General features: G+C 41.6%; 1 protein-coding gene across 3 annotated transcripts; it reads right to left on the minus strand.

The window, feature by feature from the left end:
• Positions 1 to 1,788: 1,788 nt before the first annotated feature.
• Positions 1,789 to 15,670, minus strand: LOC139370999 (gigaxonin). Of its 3 annotated transcripts, none has more exons than XM_071110962.1 (12): positions 15,360 to 15,670; positions 14,773 to 14,970; positions 14,300 to 14,414; positions 13,709 to 14,059; positions 13,260 to 13,480; positions 12,747 to 12,868; positions 10,595 to 10,707; positions 9,182 to 9,331; positions 8,952 to 9,088; positions 5,475 to 5,609; positions 3,859 to 3,968; positions 1,789 to 3,730 (listed from the first exon to the last, which is right to left on the minus strand). In XM_071110962.1, exons 2-12 carry the CDS (start codon positions 14,961 to 14,963, stop codon positions 3,549 to 3,551), a joined length of 1,827 nt encoding a protein of 608 aa, XP_070967063.1. In that variant the 5' UTR covers positions 14,964 to 14,970; positions 15,360 to 15,670; the 3' UTR covers positions 1,789 to 3,548. The 3 variants fall into 3 exon arrangements, with proteins under 3 accessions (XP_070967063.1, XP_070967072.1, XP_070967081.1); XM_071110971.1 differs by lacking the exon at positions 15,360 to 15,670 and adding an exon at positions 15,264 to 15,352; XM_071110980.1 differs by lacking the exon at positions 15,360 to 15,670 and adding an exon at positions 15,051 to 15,328.
• Positions 15,671 to 16,910: the final 1,240 nt, after the last annotated feature.

A 16,910-nucleotide genomic window follows, 5' to 3' on the forward strand; every position in this document is an offset into this window, starting at 1 on the left:
TTCGATAGAGCCACTTGGATTGGTCCTTTCTCGTTCATGTGATACCAAAGTGACGTCAATGGGGAGGCAAGCGGATGCGCTGTAAGTCTTTTAGCTCCACTGTCTGCTGTCTGCGATAGGAGGGCAGTTTCCTCAATACAAAAATGGAGGACGTACGACAAATGCTAATTATCTCTCGTCTAGCAGTGCCGTCTCCATTTTTGTTGAAGACGGCATTTGACACAAATCTATCAGTCTATTCAATAAATGTTGCTGGGATCATGGGCCTTAAGAATCATAAGACCTGATATGATACTGAGAGCAACATATGCGAATTTTTAATGTGAGGAAGTCGTCCTATTTAATTAGTTGTCGGTACAGTTTAAATTGCAAACAGAAAAAGGCTTATTTTCCATTTTATTGCTAAATATTTTGCATTTTGGTGCACACTAGGCTACAATAAGCATGAACCACAAACAGTTTCCCTTTAACTGTGACCTCAATGTTGGTACTTTGCAGAAATTATTGATAAGCATCCAAATTGTCTGGTTGGGGAGTGCACAACACACCCCATTACAACTGTTTCAGCAGTGGGTCAGAGACTACCAGTATCCATGTGTCCAGATTTTACCTAAGAAACAGTTGTTACAAACCCACTGAATATGACAGTCTATGTTGACAAGACTAGGGGCACGCTGAAGAGCATATTGAGTAGAATAAGTATTGCAGAGATAGAGTAACCATACACTACTGTCATGAGCAATTGTACCTGTTCTCTTCATTAAGTCAGTCTTTATACAACATTTTCAAACTGTTCTATTTGTGGGGACTCAGTAGAAAGAGCTTGAGACGTACTGTATCTTGGGCACTCATCATCTCATGGGTCACACTGTCGAAAACAAGCTCTAAGTTCGCCTGACCACTGAGTTTGATGCTCCAACTGGGAGCTGAACACATTTCTCAGAAAGTTTTTACATTCCAACCACTCATTACTTAACTTGACCACGACATTGCAGATGTGCCTCAGCCGCTCATGCCTGAATGTTAAGTAAAGCTGAAAGTGAAAGAAAAACAGTGACTGTCATGATGCAGTTTTGAAATGTCAGATATGAGGAACTGTGTCATTTAAAATGATCCACCACACTGAAATGCAACGATGAAGGCCTACAAACAAGCTCAACACCTTATGGAATAACATGAGGTTTCTTAATGTCTGTGGAATGAATTACTTTACAATCTGCATTATTATTTAAAAAAAATATTATGCTCAATGTAAATCTCAAACAGGTTTTGTCAATGCAGTGTAGTGCGCTGGTGGCTTTCTGATAGGCTTCCCTTCACATGCCACAAGTCTTTTCTAGTGGAAGTTCAGTGGGCAGTGCTCCCAGCTGAATCCCAGCCTAAATCCTGTGTCCAAACTGCAGCAGAAGCAATAGTCTCTCAGGGCTCAGTTTAACATTAGCCACTCGGTGTTGAGTCACAAGACTATAGTTAAATTGAGAAAGTCATGAGAGCAGCTTGGTTAACTCCATCCTGATTATCTTCAGTAAACCTGTTGTCTTAATCCGATGCTTGCCCCTCATCTAAGACACACACAGTTACAAGTCAACAGTGTCACTGAATCTGTAACAGTTTACCAAGAAAATCTGTTTCCGAGAGATTAAAACAAACAATAACCCAAATATAATGGATTATTTGAGGAATACCTCTTCATTTTCTCATGAATCCTCTGAAACATAAAAACAAAACTCCAACACCCTGAATGCTACTTGATTTAAACCAGGGCTGAAGACACAGAGGAATAACTAATGAGTTGGCCAGTGTTGTTTAATCATCTTGTTAAACTGAAGACACTCATAATTGAGCTCTTTCCATGACACCTTCCTTGCTACCCCACAGAATTGAATACAAAAATAAACAGATTTGAATTCATGGTCCTCTCACATCCCAACTTTGGTTAACAACCACTTGATGGTACTATTGCAGAATTCCTCAAAGAACAATGCATAAAGCGCATATCACAGTGTTCTGATAGTTACACAATGGGTGAATGTGTTGTGAAAGCACTGTTTGGACCAGTAGAATGCAGATAGTGTCACTCTCACAGTTTACACTAAAGACTATGGAATGTTGAGTCTCTCAGCAATACACTAACATGCTGCAAGTATACAGTGTTAAGTGTAAATTGTGATACCCGTTCTTACATTTGTTCTTGGTGCTTTTCAGAAGTGTCCTGAGCTCTGTTGGCTTCATAAAGGCGTGTGAATGCATTTTAAAAATATGTTTGTGAGTTCTGTAGCGTGTGAGTCCCTTCAAATGGGATGGACAGCAAAAGCTGTAACTCACACAGAACAAATGGGGTTAACAGATGCCAAGAAAATCATCCACAATGACTGGAAAGCCAGTTCAAAAGTCATCAGCAAAATACATCCAGCAACTTAAGAGTGACACCAGTAACTCTAAATCCATTTCTGGCCCACACAGTGCCTAGAGTGCTTGGTTAAGGGGAAACCAATGGAAGGAAGGGGCTTAACTCAGCTTTACATTCACTAAACACGCACGTCCCAAAGAGATTTCACTTAAGATACAGTAACGTTATATAAAACCTGTTACCATTTCAATACAAAGTATGCTCCAGCTTCTGGCATTACTCATTCAAAGCTGTCCATTTAAAAACAGTCTAAGTTAAGTTTGTGGGTAAAGACGACATTTTGCTTATTTTATAGGCTACAAGTCCCTTAGCTAAGGGAACAAGTAAAACCACATCTGTTATTTTAGAAGTCTCCTCGTGTAGCTCTAGTTGTCATGATAAACCAGAAAAATTATTGCCACCAACCAAACCCACCACCGAGGACATCTTACTGATATCGATAAGTAGTCTATACTAAATAAATGTGAAGTTTGAAACGAAATAAGGCTGCTAATATGGGCGAATGCTAACAGGACAAGTGATAACTACTACTTTGAGTGTTGTACCTAAGGATAATGTAAAAAGTAACCGATGCACATTAATGTTATACGATAAATGTATCATTATCGTGACAATTCAGTCCATATCGCCCAAGTCTATTCAAAGGCCACGAATCCCTTAGCTACTAAGGTAACAACGAAAATGGGATGTCTCGTTGTCATTCAGCGACTGATCTTTAACAAAAAATGCAGTGTTAGACATGGGTATAGATTTTCCTTAAAAATGACTACCTATGCTACAATGAATGACAGTACTATGGCATTCTTGCTTTTCTCCCCTTAAAATTTGTTAAATTCTTTAAAACCCACCAAACAGCAGCAAGAACGTAGTAAACAAAAAGCAATGGGTAAATGGTCAGTAAAACCTATTTACAAATCATACCCATTGTTAAATTGCATATGAAATAACGTCATGTTTAAAAAGCCATCCCTCTTCAAGCAAGTACCCACACATAGAATAATACCCTGATGGAACCTAAGAAAGCCACCAAAATATGCAGATAAATACTCCAAACGTCCCCTTTGGGATGTCCCTTCAACCTCCATTCTCATGTTCCATTGCTGTGAGTGTGGAGACAGAGCACCTAAATGAGCTCCATCTAGGAGGTCGGGACCCTGAGTCTAAACAGGCCCTGCTTCAGCTGCAGACGGAACAGTTTGCAGTTAGCGATGCGCAGGGCTGCACAGCCAGTCTTGCACAGATCAGATGTCAGCATGGGCTTGGTGCGGTGCCACGTCCCCGAGCTGCGACGGAATTCTCTCACATAGTCATAGGTTGTACCTGCGCAGAGACACACAGACCTTTAGAGATCGATGTATACATTACACAGTGCACGCATACAGTAAGATGTATTTGCCAATGCTTGCCAAGTAGTGGTAATTTACTTCAGGAGCCTGCCTTTAACTCACCAGTGTCTAAGTCTCCCACTACATAGATGCTGGCACCAATGGGGACAGCGCCATACACAAAAGAGGAACTGGTCTGAACACAGAGAGTCTGGTCATCAAGGTACATCCATCTGGAAAGAGCGTGGTTGGGAAAATAAACACTTGATAAAAAATATTTCAACTACAAATACAGTAAACAGAGACCACATACATACAGTTGAAGAAGTCGGAAGTTTACATACACCTTAGCCAAATACATTTAAACTCAGGTTCACAATTCCTGACATTTAATCATAGTAAAAATTCCCTGTCTTAGGTCAGTTAGGATCACCACTTTATTTTAATAATGTGAAATGTCAGAATAATAGTAGAGAGAATGATTTATTTCAGCTTGTATTCCCAGTGGGTCAGAAGTTTACATACACTCAATTAGTATTTGGTAGCATTGCCTTTCAATTGTTTAACTTGGGTCAAATGTTTTGGGTAGCCTTCCGCAAGCTTCCCACAATAAGTTGGGTGAATTCTGGCCCATTCCTCCTGACACAGCTGGTGTAACTGAGTCAGGTTTGTAGGCCTCCTTGCTCACACACACTTTTTCAGTTCTGCCCACAAATTGTCTATCAGATTGAGGTCAGGGCTTTGTGATGGCCACTCCAATACCTTGACTTTGTTGTCCGTAGGCCATTTTGCCACAACTTGGGAAGTATACTTGGGGTCAATGTCCATTTGGAAGACCCATTTGCGACCAAGCTTTAACTTCCTGACTGATGTCTTGAGACGCTGATTCAATATATCCACATAATTTTCCTGCCTCATGATGCCATATATTTTGTGAAGTGCACCAGTCCCTCCTGCAGCAAAGCACCCCCACAACATGATGCTGCCACCCCTGTGCTTCACGGTTGGGATGGTGTCCTTCGGCTTGCAAGACGCCCCCTTTTTCCTCCAAACATAACGATGGTCATTATGGTCAAACAGTTAAATTTTTGTTTCATCAGACCAGAGGATATTTCGCCAAAAAGTACGATCTTTGTCTCCATGTGCAGTTGCAAACCGTAGTCTGGCTTTTTTTATGGCGGTTCTAAAGCAGTGGCTTCTTCATTGCCGAGCGGCCTTTCAGGTTATGACGATGAGACTTGTTTTACTGTGGATATAGATACATTTGTACCCGTTTCCTCCAGCATCTTCACAAGGTCCTTTGCTGTTGTCCTGGGATTGATTTGCACTTTTCCCACCAAAGTACATTCATCTCTAGGAGACAGAATTTTCTGGCATTTCCCAAGCTGTTTAAAGGCACAGTCAACTTAGTGTATGTAAACTTCTGACCCACTGGAATTGTGATACAGTGAATTATAAGTTAAATAATCTGTCTGTAAACAATTGTTGGAAAAATTGTGTCTTGCACAAAGTAGATGTCCTAACCGACTTGCCAAAACTATAGTTTGTTAACAAGAAATTTGTGGAGTGGTTGAAAAATGAGTTTTAATGAATCCAACCTAAGTGTATGTAAAAACTTCCAACTTCAACTGTACATACATCTTTAGGTAACAAGGATATACCCAGTCCAACACATTCTGGCTGAAGCATAAATTCAAATAAGGAAGTTCTTGATCAAAGTAACAAGCCCTATTATTGACCTTTTCATCTCATCATGGAAAAACTCAGACTTGCAGGTGGTCATGGTGCTGGATTCTGGGTTGTCTGAGTCACGGCTCCTCACGCCTCCAAACACATAGAGTTCCTGACCCACACCACATGCCACTGAGCCAAACCTGAAGGCAGAGACATTCACACCATAACATCAGGGGTCACTCAATGAGAACATATCAATAGCAACACCAACAGTAAACAAATCCTTCACAGGGGATTTCTTCATAAAATGTTCCATCTAAATGTGGACAATAACGGCGTATTCTAAAGTCAAACCTGACACACACGTAAAGTATTAGTCCCATGTTTCATGAGCTGAAAAAAAAACGATGCAACATTTTTCCATATGCACAAAAGGCTTATTTCTCTCAAATTGTGCACAAATTTGTTTACCTCCCTGTTTTTGAGCATTTCTCCTTTGCCAAGATAATCCATCCACCTGACAGGTGTGGTATATCAAGAAGCTGAATAAACAGCATGATCATTACACAGGTGCAACTTGTGCTGGGGACAATAAAAGGCCACTCTAAAATGTGCAGTTTTGTCACACAGGGATGTCCATCAGAGCTGTTGCCAGAGAATTTAATGTTTATTTTTCTACCATAAGTCGTCGCCATCATTTCACAGAATTTGGCAGTACGTCCAACCAGTCTCACAACCGCAGGCCACGTGTATAGCGTCGTGACTGCGAGAGGTTTGTCTCATGGTGGCGGTGGGGTTATGGTATGGGCATGCATAAGCTACGGATAACGAACAGAATTGCACAGAGAAACCGTGATGATATTCTGAGGCCCATTGTCATCCCATTCATCCGCTGCCATCACCTCATGTTTCAGCATGATAATGCACGGCCCCTTGTCGCAAGGATCTGTACACAATTCCTGGAAGCTGAAAATGTCCCAATTCTTCCATGGCCTGCATACTCAGACATGTCACCCATTGAGCATGTTTGGGATGCTCTGGATAAAAGTGTATGACTGTGGTCCAGTTCCCGCCAATTTAATCCATTTTAGAAAAAGGCTGTACCATAAATCCATAATGTCAAGTACTTTCGGTAAGCACACACACGCACATTCAAAAGTTTGGGGTCACTTAGAAATGTGTTTTTATTTTTTTTATTAGACTTCTTTTGTCCATAAAAATAACATCAAATTGATCAGAAATACAGTGTAGACATTGTTAATGTTGTAAATGAATATTGTAGCTGGAAACAGCTGATTAATGGAATATCTACATAGGCGTACAGAGGCTCATTATCAGAAACTATCACTCCAGTGTTCTAATGACACGTTGTGTTAGCTAATCCAAGTCATTTTAAAAGACTAATTGATCTTTAGAAAACCCTTTTGCAATTATGTTAGCACAGCTGAAAACTGTTGTGCTGATTAAGGATGCAATAAACTGGCCTTCTTTAGACTAGTTGAGTATCTGGAGAATCAGCATTTCTGGGTTCGATTACAGGCTCAAAATGGCCAGAAACAAAGACCTTTCTTCTGAAACTCGTCAGTCTATTCTTGTTCTGAGAAATAAAGACTATTCCACGCGAGAAATTGCCAAGAAACTGAAGAGCTCGTACAATGCTGTGTACTACTCCCTTCACAGAACAGCATAAAGTGTCTCTAACCAGAATAGAAAGAGGAGTGGGAGGCCCTGGTGCACAACTGAGCAAGAGGACAAGTACATTAGTGTCTAGTTTGACAAACAGACACCTCACAAGTCCGCAACCGGCAGCTTCATTAAATAGTACCCGCAAAACACGTCTCAACGTCAACAATGAAGAGGCGACTCCCGGATGCTGGCCTTCTAGGCAGAGTTCCTCTGTCCAGTGTCTGTGGTCTTTTGCCCATCTTAATCTTTTATTTTTATTGGCCAGTCTGATATGGCTTTTCTTTGCAGCTCTGCCTAGAAGGCCAGCATCCCGGAGTGGCCTCTTCACTGTTGACGTTGAGACTGGTGTTTTGCGGGCACTATTTAATGAAGCTGCAAGTTGAGGACTTGGGGCATTTCTAAGTGATCCTAAACGTTTAAACATTAGTGAGAGTGTGTACACACACACCTACTCATTCCAGGGTTTTTCCTTTAGTCCAATTTATACATTGTAGAATAATAGTGAAGACATCAAAACTATGAAATAACACATGTAGTAACCAAAGAAATGTTTAATCAAAGTATATTTTAGATTCTTCAAAGTAGCCACCCTTTGCCTTGAAGACAGCTTTGCACACTCTTAGCATTCTCTAAACCAGCTTCATGAGGTAGTCACCTGGAATGCATTAATTAACAGATGTTCCTTGTTCATTTGTGGAATTGCTTTCCTTCTTAATGCGTTTGAGCCAATCAGTTGTGTTGTGACAAGGTAGCTGTGGTATACAGAAGATAGGGCTATTTGGTAAAAGATCAAGTCCATATTATGGCAAGAACAGCTCAAATAAGCAACGAGAAATGTCAGCCCATCATTACTTTAAGACATGAAGGTCAGTCAACACAGAACATTACAAGAACTTTGAGCGTTTCTTCAAGTGCAGTCGCAAAAAACCCATCAATCGATATGATGAAACTGCCGCTCATGAGGACCGCCATAGGAACGGAAGATTCGGTTACCTCTGCTGCAGAGGTTAAGTTCATTGGAGTTACCAGCCTCAGAAATTGCAGCCCAAATAAATGCTTCAGAGTTCATGTAACAGACATCTCAACATCAACTGTTCACAGGAGACTGTGTGAATCAGGCCTTCATGGTCAAATTGCTGCAAAGAAACCACTACTAAAGGACACCAATAAGAGAGACTTTATTGGGCCAAGAAATATGAGCAATGGACATGAGACCGGTGGAATTCTGTCCTTTGGTATGATGAGTCCAAAGTTGAGATTTTTGGTTCCAACCGTTGTCTTTGTGAGACGCAGAGTAGGTGAACAGATGATCGCCGCATGCGTGGTTCTCACCATGAAGCATGGAGGAGGTGGTGTAATGGTGTGCTGGTGACGCGGTCAGTGATTTATTTAGAATTCAAGGCACACTTAACCAGCATGGCTACCACAGCATTCTGCAGCTATACGCCATCCCATCTGGTTTGCGCTAAGTGGGACTATTATTTGTTTTTCAACAGGACAATGATCCAACACACCCCTCCAGGCTGTGTAAGGACTATTTGACAACAGAGAGTGATGGCATGCTGCATCAGATGACCTGGCCTCCACAATCACCCGACCTCAACCCAATTGAAATGTGTTGGATAGCAGAGTGAAGGAAAAGCATTCCAGGTGAAGCTGGTTGAGATAATGGCAAGAGTATGCAAAGCTGTCATCAAGGCAAAGGGTGGCTACTTTGAAATCTCGCTAAGATATTTAGATTAAAAAAATAAATACAAAAATGTTACTACATGAAAAGACAATGTAGAAAATAGTAAAAATGAAGAAAAACCTTGGCTAGGTGTAATTTTTTAACTACTACTGAGTTGATTCTGTACCTTCTCTCTTTCAAAGGGCAGATTGCAGTCCACTGCTTGGTCTTTGGATCATAGCATTCTACTGAGTCGTACAGCTTTCCATATGACCCACCACCCATTGCATAGATCTTCTTTTTCATGGTGGCATAGCAGCCAATCTGAGGAGAGATCGTTGGGCAAGTGGTGAGAGATTTGGAGAGGTTGCAATTTGTGAATGTGTTTATAGCAAGCTGGATGTGCTCATGTCTCACCTTGCGGACCATTGTCATGCTGGTTTGGGTTGTCCAGGTGTTAAAGTGAGGGTCGAAAACCTCTACAGTCAGGAGCTCTATGTCCTCATCCTCTCCTCCCAAAACATAGATCATCCCATCCAGCTCTGCAACACCAAAGTTCTGCCTCGCCTGACCAAACAAAGAGTAGAAGCCTTTAATAACAGTGGGCAATACTGTCCCCTGGTGGCATTACTCAGAACGATAACGCTTTAGAAGGATAGATAAGAACATTAAAACATGGCTACCAGTGAGTAGCCTATACAACTAAAAAGGACACATGGAGCGTTTGATGGATTAAATTACTTGGTTCAGTGAAAGACATTTGGTCTATATAACCAATTGAAGTAACTTCAAAATGGCATCACTTGAAATGTCTATGAAACAAGTGGGTTGAATGTTGCTACTGACAGGTTGGAAGGATTGCAAAGGGAAAAAAAGTTGCAGTTTCTATGTTGTGTGCAGTATTATACAACGGGTGTGTCCAATCCTGAATGCCAATTGGTTAAAACCGCATTCCAGAAGGTGTCAATTCCACAAGTTATCACCAGCTAAATCTATGACGTTAAAATTCCTATTTACTCTGTTCCATCTGACTGCGCAATCCAGTCATCAGTCCAACCAGGCAATTTATAAACTTGATATCCACTATAAAAAGCATCTAGACATTATCTCACATTTCTTTTATACTAACATTTAGTTTTCAACAGCGGAGATTTGTATAAACCTTGCCTCTCCGACAATTGCAACATTGTTTCAATATTCAAATTTGATCTCCAACTATCCTATAGTAATGAACGTGTCGGGAGTCGGGATGAGCCAGACAGGCAGCGTTTCTCAGCCAGTCGAAATCATGAATCAGCTGGCATCATTCTTATGGATGTGTCCAAATAAATGTCACTAGAAAACAGCTTGCATAAATGCAAATGAAGGTACTATTGTTATTCTGGCTACACTGTTTGACGTGACTAAGTTAGCCATAGTTGGCTAGCTAGCAAGCAAGGGATAAGAACGTTGCCAGCCAGTATGGCAATGGAACATTTAGAAGGAACAACTGGGTTGCGTTCATAGATACAGAATAAAAAGATAGACGTGACCTAGTCGTTAAATGGCAAACGAACAACCAGCCGGCTTAGGTAGCAACCCTAGATTTGTGTCAGAACTATATATCTTGTGGAAGGATGACATGGCATGAATAAAACCAACATATGAAAATATGTCAATCATTATATGAATATGTTGGTAACCCCATTGTATAAAAAAAGTGATAATGCCCTCAAAGCCAATGTTTGGAGGATATATTGGCATGTTTTGTCGAGGGCCGGCAAACCACCACCCGTGCCAATATATCCTCCAAACACCGGTTTCGAGGGCATTATCAATTAAGTAGAATACCTGTTTCATGGAAGGAATTGGGGTCCAGGTGTTTGTGTCTGGGTCATATTTCTCCCCACTGCTCAGGACCATCTTAGTTTCATCCATACCACCCATCACAAAGAGGTAGCCCTCTGAGAGGACAAAGAATGGTGTTAATTCATGGTTGATCCCTTACACTGGGTTGGGTTTGACTTACATGAGAATTGTGGGATCCATAATTATAAAACTGCCATGAAGACTCCACTGGTACAGTACCAGTCAAGACTGGACACACCTACTATTTTTATTTTTTACAATTGTCTACATTGTAGAATAGTGAAGACATCAACACTATGAAATAACAAAGTGTGAAGTATTAGTCCCATGGTTCATGAGCTGAAATAAAAGATCCCCAGAATTTCCCAGAAGCACAAAAGGCCAATTTCTCACATTTTGTGCACAAATGTATTCTACATCCCTGTTAATGAGCATTTCTCCATTGCCAAGATAATCCATCCACCTTGATAGGTGTGGCATATGAAGAAGCTGATTAAACAGCATGATCATTACACAGGTGCAACTTGTGCTGGGGACAATAAAAGGCCACTTGAAATGTGCAGTTGTCACAACGCCACAGAGGTCTCAAATTTTGAGGGAGTGTGCAATTGGCATGCAGGAATGTCCACCAGAGCTGTTGCCAGAGAATTTATTTCTCTATCATAAGCCACCTCCAACATAATTTTACAAAATTTGTCAGTACGTCCAACCGGCCTCACAACCACATGTATGGCGTTGTGAGTGTGAGAGGTTTTGTGATGGCAACATTGTGATTAGTGTCCCTTGGTGGCAGTAGGGTTATGGTATGGGCAGGCATAATCTACGGATAACGAACAATTGCATTTTATTGATGGCAATTTGAATGCACAAAGATACCTTGACGAGATCTTGAGACCCATTATCGTCCCATTCATCCACCGCCATCACCTTATGCTTCAGCAAAATATATTTTGATTTGTTTAACACTTCTTTGGTTACTACATGATTCCATATGTTATTTCATAGTTTTGATGTCTTCACTATTATCCTACAATGTATAAAATATTAAAAATAACAAAAAACCCTGGAATGAGTAGGTGTCCAACTGTTTGACTGGTACAGAAGATAGGGCTATTTGGTAAAAGACCAAGTCCATATTATGGCAAGAACAGCTCAAATAAGCAACAAGAAACAGTCCATCATTACTTTAAGACATGAAGGTCATCCATACGGAACATAAGAACTTTGAACGAGCACTGATGAAGAAACGGATTCTCATGAGGACCGCAAAAGGAAAGGAAGATCCAGAGTTACCTCTCCTGCAAAGGATAAGTTCATTACAGAGTTACCAGCCTCAGAAAATAAATGCGTCAGAGTTCAAGTAACATCAACTGTTCAGAGGAGACTGCATGAGTCAGGCTTTCATGGTCGAATTGCTGCATAGAAACCACTACTAAAGGACACCAATAATAAGAAGAGACTTGCTTAAGTCAAGAAACATGAGCAATGGACATTCAACAGGTGGAAATCTGTCCTTTGGTCTGATGAGTCCAAATTTGAGATTTTTGATTCCAACCGCTGTGTCTTTGTGAGACGTAGAGTAGGTGAACAGATCATCTCTGCATGTTTGGTTCCCATTCTGAAGCATGTTGGTGATTTAATTAGAATTCAAGGCACACTTAATCAGCATGGCTACCACAGCATTCTGCAGTGATACACCCTCTGATTAGCGCTTAGTGGGACGATCATTTGTTTTTCAACAGGACAATGACCCAACACACATCCAGGCTGTGTAAGGGCTATTTGACCAAGGAGAGTGATGGAGTGCTGCATCAGATGACCTGGCCTACACAATCACCCGACCTCAACCCAATTGAGATGTTTGGGATGAAAAGTGAAGGAAAAGCAGCCAACAAGTGCTGAGCATGTGGGAATTCCTTCAAGCATTTCAGGTGAAGATGGTTGAGAGAATGCCAAGAGTGTGCAAAGCTGTCAAAGGCAAAGAGTGGCTACTATGGCTACCACTATGATTTGTTTAACACTTTTTTGGTTACTACATGATTGCATGTGTAATTTCATAGTTTGAATGAGTAAGTGTGTCCAAACTTTTGACTGGTACTGTAAAAATAAAACTAGGTCTGGATTCAATACCAACCTGCAGCCAGCACCCCATGCCCTATTCGGCCAATGCTCATTGGTTCCAGCTCGATCCACAGCTGACGGTTTGGATCATAGAGTGGACACATGCAGCGTGCCATGGCTGACGGCTTCCTCGTTCTAAACAGGAACCAGAGAACAGGAAGTCAAGTGAGTTATATCCTGTTGGTTTTATCTGACACACTGGCTCCCTCTCTAACATCATCCTCTCTCTGTGTCACCATAAAAATCTCTGTCACCTCAAATCTCTCAGTATATCAACCACACTATTCTTACGGCCCTTAATAAATTCTCATCTTGCTTGTCATAAATTTCAGTTCTCTGAATGTTTTGCAAGAACTTCCATTGCAAACTGTTTGTATAACAAGCATACGCACACAAAACCACAGCATTCTGCAAAATGAGAATTAATGCGTTATGGCCACATTGTATGATTCATATACACATTCAACAGAATGTAGACATCTTATGCCTGGACATCCTCCCAGAGTAAGAGTCAGCAAATACTCACCCTCTCTCCTCCCCTCCTACAGTGACGATGCACTCCGAGTAGCCACGAGGTTTGAAGGCAGCTAGAAGAGCCTCACCCTGCAGTGCAGCACCCCCCAGTGGAGCGTTGCAGTACTCCCTGATCACCTCCCTCATCAAGGGCTCTCCCAATACCTGCTCCCTCAGGTAACCTTGGTCCAGGCCCTGGATCCACACTGATGACATCACCTCTTTCATGTGCACCTTCGGAAGGATCAGAAATAGGTTACTCGGGATGAGCTGACAGGCCAATAGTAATGGATAGGCAAATAGTGTGCGAAAAACAGTCCTTCAAATGATGTAGTAGTCTCTGAACATAATTGTAGTTGTAATTCTACTTTTGTAGCCATGGAATACTACACAGGTTGTTTTCTGACAGACAGAAACAAGGGCAGAACCCCCACACCCCTAGTAGTAAAACAAGGTCCTCACCCTCCGTTCCTCCAGGTCATGACCGAGCCAGCGCACCACAGCCTCCAGGACATGCTTCTCATTGCCCACGTTGAGCTTCTCCATGGACAGGATCTCACACAGCCGGTCTGGGGGTAACTCCCTGAACTCGTCCGTGGCAGCCACATCACGGAAATGTGTCTGGAGGAAGTCTGTGGCAACATGGTGAACATGGTGCAGACAGTAATGTAGAGAGAAGAGCCGGATCCCAATGCAGTTCTCGGCAGCAATGCAGCTCTCTAGGAACTGGCAGCACAGGGACTTCAAGTCTGTCAGAAGCAGCAGGTCAGCAGCCTGGACCATGTCCTGAATGGTGTCCTCACTCAGACTGATCTACACACAGATAACAATGAGCAGGACGGAAGATCAGGGTTGTTCAAGTAGGGAACATAAGATTCAAAAACTGTAAGCTACAAATAGGAATATGGATTCCCTCAAAAGAGTTAGGAAGTACAGGACAATATTGTTATAGGCAATTTAAAAGCCAGTAAAATAATCCCATTTATGTTCACATTATTCTAGTACCATTTACACATTATTCTAGGCCCATTTACAGCATTGCACACTACTCACCTCCCCACTAAAGATGTAGTCCAGGATCTGCTTCATGATAGTGACAGAGATTCCCTGAAGCTCAATGGTGTACATGGATCCATCTTCCTTTGGAGGGTTGTAGTTCAGTTTTGTTCTATGGAATATGTCAGAATACGGTATGTGTCGCATTCTAGTATTTCTTCATTCCTTTTTGTTTGGCTTTGAGTGTATTGTTAGGTATTACTGCACTGTTGGAGCTAGGAACATAAGCATTTCTCTACACCCGCGGTAATGTCTGCAAAATATGTGTACTAAACCAATACAAATTTGATCAGCAATGACAGGTAAAAAATCTGACAGTCATCGAGTGGGACACTGCGGGAGACGCCCTGTTGACAGCTGGAAACAATGTCACATCCCCAGCCGTATCAAAGTTATAATAACCATGGAATGGATTTCATCAACAGTTCTGCTTTCGACAAAGGTAAAGCAAGACATAACTAACGGATTACCTGATGTATGGACTAGCCGCAGCCAAAATGTTTTTCTGGACTGGAATCTTTTCCCCGTCCAGTACTAACACTGCGTCTTGGAAGCATTGTTCTTGCCAAAAGGAGCGAAGGGCCTTGAGAAGTTTCTGAGAGTGTTGAGGGTCTGACACCACCGAACCTGCAACGCTAACCTCGGACTCAGTACTGGACATTGTGTTCCTACAGAGAAAAAACATGTCATTAGCACACCAGCCCGGCTTGCGAACTAGGAATAAAGCAATTTACCATGCCAGAGTTACCTTCAGGCAGAATTAGCCGACCGTAGGCTAGGCTAACGTCAGCATGCAAAATTAGCCAGCTGCCTATACGAAATTATTGGACTGGATTTTGGGCTGAATATTAAGTGGCATAGGTAGTTAATCATCTAACGTTATACTTGGCAGGGTCAAACATTTCAATACAACCACACAGGCCCATGTGACATTCATAACCATAATAGTACGCTACTTTACCTAGCTCGCTAACTAACTAGATATAAACAAATAGCAGGGAGCGTCCCAAATGGAATGACATAGTCATTGGCTTCGTCCCACTTCACTGTAGCCTACCTTGCATGGGCCACACAAGTCAGAAGCAGAACGCGAGGTAAATTTTTGTTTTTTTTAAAGAAGCGTTTAGCACACTTTTTCTATTTTACAAGCCAGGCTCCGTTAAAATACTTTCACATTCCTTCCCCTGGAACAATCACATATCTGAGATAAATATGGATACGTGGCAACATTGTTTCCCGCTTTCATACAGTTTAGTGTATGCACGAGGAAGAAAGGGTGGATACATCTTTAAAGTAATCGAACACAGCCCCCATTGTGCTGTATTTTCGACGCACACATGTTACGCCCACAAACTCTACGTGGTAAACGTCATTCTCCCGCGACTAAAGTTTTTTGTTTTCTCTTTACTAGTTTACTATGTAGGACCAAACCTGTCATAATTACATAAATCAATAAAATCGACAAATGAATGAGCAAGGAAATACAAAAAATACATATCTGTATGTATTTTATTATTTATCTAATTCAAACTTTAATTCATTTTTAGTCATTTCTGTATTTCTTACTCCAATATGATAATGAGGGGGTGTTAATAAAACATCTGTGTCAATCAAACATCTGTCGGTGGTATCTAACACTTGAAAAACTAAAAGGAGAGCCGCACACTCTAGGAGCTCAGATGCAATAATTTAATAACCTAATATCCAACGTTGACAGACAAGCGGTTTTCATCAGGGTATAAAAAAGCATTGGTTGATCAATGTCACAGTGCCTAGCACAATTGCTTTTGCACCCCCCTATGTGAAGCTAGCCACAAAAAGGATTAGCCACAATAGTACAATTTGCGGATCACGGCCATCCTACAATCTAAGCTTGATTCCCTCATTCTCACACAAATTATCAATGAACCTACCAGGTACAACATCCAATCCGTAAACACGGGCATCCTCATAGATATCATCCTAACCAACTTGCTCTCCAAATACACCTCTGCTGTTTTCAACCAAGATCTCAGCGATCACTGCCTCATTGCCTGCATCCGTAATGGGTCTGCGGTCAAACGACCAACCCTCGTCACTGTCAAACGCTCCCTAAAACACTTCAGTGAGCAGGCCTTTCTAATCGACCTGGCCCGGGTATCCTGGAAAGGTATTGACCTCATCCCGTCAGTAGAGGATGCCTGGTTATTCTTTAAAAGTGCCTTCAACACCATCTTAAATAAGCATGACCCATTCAAAAAAGTTTATAACCAGGAACAGATATAGCCCTTGGTTCACTCCAGACCTGACTGCCCTTGACCAGAACAAAAACATCCTGTGGCGTACTGCATTAGCATCGAACAGCCCCCATGATATGCAACTTTTCAGGGAAGGTAGAAACCAATATACACAGGCAGTTTGAAAAAGCTAGCCTTAGCTTTCCTGACAGAAATTTGCATTCTGTAGCACAAACTCAAAAAAGTTCTGGGACACTGTAAAGTCCATGGGGAATAAGAGCACCTCCTCCCAGCTGCCCACTGCACTGAGGCTAGGAAACACTCACCACCGATAAATCCACTATAATTGAGAATTTCAATAAGCATTTTTCTATGGCTGGCCATGCTTTCCA

Source organism: Oncorhynchus clarkii, chromosome 2 (genome assembly GCF_045791955.1).
Source record: "Oncorhynchus clarkii lewisi isolate Uvic-CL-2024 chromosome 2, UVic_Ocla_1.0, whole genome shotgun sequence".
Classification (NCBI taxonomy): Eukaryota; Metazoa; Chordata; class Actinopteri; order Salmoniformes; family Salmonidae; genus Oncorhynchus; species Oncorhynchus clarkii.